General features: G+C 41.4%; 1 protein-coding gene across 2 annotated transcripts; it reads left to right on the top strand.

The window, feature by feature from the left end:
- The first annotated feature begins 387 nt into the window (after window positions 1-387).
- Window positions 388-5,304, top strand: LOC117550755. 2 transcript variants are annotated; one of them, XM_034223279.1, is made up of 12 exons: window positions 388-506; window positions 588-821; window positions 1,356-1,534; window positions 1,622-1,712; window positions 1,802-2,134; window positions 2,221-2,338; window positions 2,512-2,603; window positions 2,836-2,953; window positions 3,059-3,154; window positions 3,245-3,439; window positions 3,602-3,778; window positions 3,886-5,304. In XM_034223279.1, exons 5-11 carry the CDS (start codon window positions 2,111-2,113, stop codon window positions 3,724-3,726), a joined length of 768 nt encoding a protein of 255 aa, XP_034079170.1. In that variant the 5' UTR covers window positions 388-506; window positions 588-821; window positions 1,356-1,534; window positions 1,622-1,712; window positions 1,802-2,110; the 3' UTR covers window positions 3,727-3,778; window positions 3,886-5,304. The 2 variants fall into 2 exon arrangements, with proteins under 2 accessions (XP_034079170.1, XP_034079169.1); XM_034223278.1 differs by having other exon boundaries at window positions 1,802-2,139.
- Window positions 5,305-5,679: the final 375 nt, after the last annotated feature.

Here is a 5,679-nt window from a genome sequence, read left to right as displayed (position 1 = left end):
TCAACCTCTTCCTCATGGTGCCTGCGCCAAAGTGCTGCCCAATTGGAGTGGCAAAAGGCAAGGTCCCATCACTTGGACAGCTTGCTGTCTTCAACTATGGTACCGGAAAAGAGATGCTCACATTGCTCCGCTCCTGCGGTCGTTCGCTGCAGAGAATGCATGCCCCTTGAATGGTTGTGTCATGACTGTGACATTTCTAAACACAGCATACACACCCTTCATTACAGGGAGTCCTTCAATGAAGGATATTTGAAATGTATTCCCCCAACAATGTCACTAGTCAAGACAAATGACATGTTCACTCTGAGACACCAAAGTATTTCACTTAACACAATTTAGCCCCAAGTGGTTATTTTATAACTTTCCTAATGTGCTGGTAGTTTAAGACATATTTTTAACCTCTCTTCACAGATCGTCTTCTGCCCACTGGTAGGCCTTCAGACTCGTGTAACCCTGAAGGTGTTACAGATCTATAGGCAGGCCTGTCATTTTCGTCTGCATTAATGGTATGATTTTAAGTGTTCTTTTTGTCACCCTAAAACAGGTAATGAATGAGTTTGTTTTTACTAAACTGTGTTTGTTATTAGGGCGTTATGATTTGCATCTCCCCAAGAGGGTGTGCAACACATGCCATTACGAATGGACACCTGATTGGGGAGACCTCATTAGAAGACGGTTACTGGCCAGCTTCTGTGAACGGAGACACGTTATATTCCACGGATGTCTTCAAATCTTTTGAGGACCTGAAGACTGTGGCACCAGGTTTGTCCAGACAGGCCTTTTTACAGATGCTGGAACGGAGGACACAGCATTATGGGAGGGTAAGATGAGTTTCACTAAGTATTGTATAAGTAGAGGGCATTGTGAAAGGATGCATTTTATTTTGTGTAGATGAAATATGTTGATTGGAAATATGTTTATGTCAAAATAACTAAATTGAAAAGCTTACAATGTTACTGAAAGTAGTTTAACTAGTGTTACATTAGAGCTAAAAACCTAGCACTGGTAGATGTAGGACATACTGTAAGATCAAACATATCATAATCCAACTTTTGTTCTTTACTGAAGAACACAATTTGTATGATGAAAAACATTGTGCTCTTCTGTGGGAAAAAATGGCATTCTGTATTGTACTGTACTGTATAGAATCATGGTGCATATGACAAAAGTTGAAATAATGTTCCTTCTCTTCCAGCATCTGCCAATCCTAACCTGACCTTCACTTTTCAGGATATCGTGTGTTAGGGATACTCCTAATAGCCCCCCTCTTGCCTCCAACCACTGTGAAAGTCTTCCTGTTTCCTCGTATTATTCTGACATGTGTAAGGTAACAATTTTGCTTCTCAAACTTCCAGACAGGAAAAATCCATGGAGATGTCTTCCAAAGAAGCTTTCTGGAGTATATGGCCTGCCAGTACGAGTGCCAGAAAATGACGTGTGAGGAACCCTTCTCATGCCCAGCTTGTACTCCCAAAATGTTGGCTGTGTCAGTGGATGGGAATAGGAAGCAGTACCGTTTCCGACAGTCACAGAGGTACATCTTTTTTGTATGTCAATTGAATTTAAGAAGTAGCCTCTCAATAATGACAATAATGAATTGAATATTTATTTTTGAATTTAGGATCGATGAACCACTTTTTAAAGGGCCGTTCATCATGGAATACTCGGCTGTCACAGACTTTGTTGACAAAGTCAGAACAAATGTAAAATGTGTAAGCACAACATTTTTTTCCTATAATTTTTCTAGCCTTTACTTGTTTTGAGAGTGTAACATTAAAATGTCTTTAATTGTAAACCCCAGGAAAAGGTACATGTGGTACCAGCCAGTGGTCAGCTGCTCGAAAGACAGCAAGAAGAGCCAGCAGGCTTGATGAAGAGGGGTTAGAGGTGGCTGTATGTAGACATGGAGTGCTACTGAAATCTCTCAACATGTTCAGAGGAGAAATATTTGCCTACCCCTTGTTCCTTCAAACGCAGTTTCAAGCTACAAACGTGCATTTTTATTGCACAGATATTGCTTGTAAATACTGGCCTTACCTCGAGAAAGTGGCAAAGACAATGCCAGAACTGCAACCTTTGCTGAGCATGCAACCGTTTCTCTCGGTCATGCATGCCAAGGCCCATTCCACAAAGTGTGAGGTAGGCCCACTCTTATATTATTGTGATTGTCAGAATTTTTTTTAATTCATCTATGACATATAATATATGTGTACTTGTTAGATTGTGTGGAGTGGGAGAAATTTGGAGGGTGCTGGTTCGACGGCCGGGGAAGAAGTGGAGATGGTGAACAGCTTTCTGTCACGTTGTGCCATCACAACTAAGTACATGACAAAATCAGGTATGTCCTCTTGTCATTAGACCAACATAATTCTGTCTTGAAGTTATTATCCATCTCTTACTTTACTTTATCTTTGTTGTAGTCTGTTTTTCAACAGTACTAGAGTTTTTATGAGTTGATTTCCAAATACCCAAGTTATATTATCTGCTTGTCAATTTTACTTTTAAAAACAGCTCGCAATGACATGTTGACTGTCCATGCAATGGGATGGAACAGACGGAAGCAGGAAAACCTTCATGTGGTGTTGGCCAAGAGATATGTCAAGGTAATTGGCCATGTAAGCATAGGCATGACAAGATTAGATTTGTAAGGCTAATGTGCAAACCTGTCACAAACAAATAATTGTCCAAGCTGGTAAAGTGTTGGATACTGAGTGCTTGTGCAGGTCTGGAAAAGTTTGAATGATTAATGACTGTTTTCAAGACATGAAAAGTTATGGAAATTTGGGTGAAAATCTTGAAAATACATCTGTATCTGCAACATCTTTTTTACAACAGACAATCACAATGTTGGAGGGTGAGACTCAAAAAATGAAGGACACCTGCAAAGAGCTTGGATGCCCTGAGGACAAAGTACAACAATGGGTTAATGATGTTAGAGACTGGGCAACAAACGGTATGCTGTTTCCTAACTTGATAATATAACATTGTTATTTAACGTATAGTATTAACACCAATTTTTTCTTTGTTCTCAAACTGTGTTTCTTGTTATTTACCCAAGACAACACATCAGGTGACAATCAGTCTCTCCAGATGTCCATTGAGCATCTATTTCTAGGGCTGTGCCAAAAGAAAGCTTGCCTCTATAGACAGACTGGTAAGTTATTATTATTCAGTTGCAGTCATGTAATTAAAAAATTCCATTGAACATTGTTTCTGTAATGTTATTTACAATTACGTCATATAGACAGCAATAAGATTCGGCAGTTGCGTCGCAAAAGGTTAAGGGAGGAAAAGACCAAACTCTTAGCGGCAATACGCCAGTACAACACCGGACAGCCTCCTGAAACAGAAATCCAGGAAGAAGAGGTGGAGAGAAGACTGTCTGCAGAACAGCAAACAACAGACAGTCTAATATGGCCATGGGAAGTGCAAAGTGATGGTAAGAGCTTCTCTTGTTTGTGTTTATATAATATGTTTATTTTCTGGCACTAAGCAAGACCTATAACACCTGCTTCCCAGTCAATGGACTATGACCGGTCACTTATCCTACTGATGCATGTCTTGGTCGGTAATGGTATGCTTGCTGTTCCTCTCTCTTCAGAATCGGTGTCCATTTTGGCCCAAAAAAAAGTCTTCGATGCCTACATGGGCAAAAGGAGACTTGTGGAGGAGAGGGCCATAATTGTGAGGGAGATGAGGCAGCACTGCCTTTATCTGAGAAGTTAGGCTGACAAGATCAGGATGCAGATGCAACATGTGTCATGTGGAGGACATAGTGGTAAATACCATGATACCATACCCAAATACTACTTAACATCCACAGTGTGTACTAGTAACAAAAATGAGATGCCTTTTCACTATTCTATTCTCTATGTTCTGCCCTAGACATGACTCAAGAAGGGAGAGATGGATTAGCTAGTCTTCTAAAGAAAATACTTGCTGACGTGGACACACACATCCAGCATCTCTCTTCGGCCTACAGCCTGGCAATCGGACCAAATGCCCCTCAATGGCCTGATGACTCTGTGGAGAACCATGACCAAGACAGTGACATCAGTGATGACAGTGAGGAAGACCCTGATGAGGACATCACACACACCCTACCCCCACCTTGAGGAAAGGACGCTGGGGCACAGCGTCTCTCTCCCCCACCCTACCCCCTCCTTGAGGAAAGGACGCTGGGGCACAGCGCCTCTCTCCCCCACCCTACCCCCTCCTTGAGGAAAGGATGCTGGGGCACAGCGCCTCTGTCCTCCACCCTACCCTCTCCTTGAGGAAAGGACGCTGGGGTACAGCGCCTCTCTCCCCCACCCTACCCTGAAGGACACTAGGGTGTACAGCAGGGGTGGCCAACCAGTTAGAGGTTGAGAGCCAATAATTTCCCTGCATTACTGCAAAGAGCCACATCATACACATAGGCACACATGCTGGGTGTATGTCCCCCCCGCCTCTCTCTCTCCTTTCTGTGTGCTCCCTCAGTCTCTTCCTCTGTGTGCCACTCTCTCTCACACATAGAACATGAACATCTAAACATTTACAATAATTGACCCACACACTCGGACACACCCTCCCTCACACAGACACACATACCTCTGCTCAGTCAGAATTCTTGTTAATGTCACACACCATGATATTGACTGAAATGTACTTAACCTCTCCTACCAGTATTAAGACCAGAGGCCAGTTATCGTCAACCAATAACATTGTGTGCACTCTCACACACTACCTCTCACTTCAAATAATGTGAAAAAAAGTTGTTATCTTACTATGCATGTTGCTTCTTTGAACTAAGTGAACATTCTGGAATGAATTGCCTTGAACAATCCTTAAAAATGTGGCTTGTGAGGAATATGTAAACGTTTGTATTTAAAACAAACCCATGACTAAGGTTGGTTCAAACATTGCTATGTATTGTATTTTAGTTAATTATCCTCACATGATGGAGGATCTGCATTATGATTGGCTAAATCACTTCTGTGTTGAAAACTCTGTAACGATTGGCCTGGAACTTGTGTGTTGTTTACCCTTTGTGAACTGGGATACATATGCGCAAAAAAACACACAAAATTAAAATTCTATATGAATTGAAGTTCACAAACCATGGTTTACGTGTCAACTCACTAATTTCTTTGTTGATGTTCACATATCTGTTATCTGATTAAATAAATACTATTTTAGCCCACTTCCGTCCAACTGGACAGATGTTATCCAATACCCATAGTCCGACAGGTATTCGCCTGGCTTTCTTAAAGTAAAACAGGTACACAAGTTTACAAAATACATTTATTGTCATGTTTCTCACACTAGGAATGTACCATTACAACAGCATTCGTCTACATATAAGAGGCAATGTAAGCTGTGTCCAAGTTCTGATACCCATGTGCAGCATCTCAACTGGCTCATATCTTGTCTTATTAATGTTTCTCATAACTAGTTGTATTAAAATAAACTCATTTTCCATCAACCAGCTTGTCACAGGAGTCTCAATGTTCGTCACACCCTCTGAATGTACCATTACAACAGCATTCAGCTACATATAAGAAAACATACAAGTGTGTCCAAGTTCCGACACCCTGTGCAACACCTCAACTGGCTCATATCAGAATCAGAAATCCTTTATTAGTCCCACAGCGGGGACATTTCCGCTTGTTACAGCTAAAGTGACATAGCATCTAAACA

Source organism: Gymnodraco acuticeps, unplaced genomic scaffold, assembly GCF_902827175.1.
Source record: "Gymnodraco acuticeps unplaced genomic scaffold, fGymAcu1.1, whole genome shotgun sequence".
Classification (NCBI taxonomy): Eukaryota; Metazoa; Chordata; class Actinopteri; order Perciformes; family Bathydraconidae; genus Gymnodraco; species Gymnodraco acuticeps.
The sequence above is the reverse complement of the archived record's forward strand: the minus strand, read 5'-3'. Positions and strand labels throughout refer to the sequence as shown.

Coding starts and splice junctions, on each gene's coding strand:
- LOC117550755 (XM_034223278.1), top strand. CDS start 1,930: ATGTTCAGAGGAGAAATATTTGCCTACCCCTTGTTCCTTCAAACGCAG. Junction 2,140..2,220: donor CCCATTCCACAAAGTGTGAG/GTAGGCCCACTC, acceptor TGTACTTGTTAG/ATTGTGTGGAGTGGGAGAAA. Junction 2,604..2,835: donor TGGCCAAGAGATATGTCAAG/GTAATTGGCCAT, acceptor TTTTTACAACAG/ACAATCACAATGTTGGAGGG.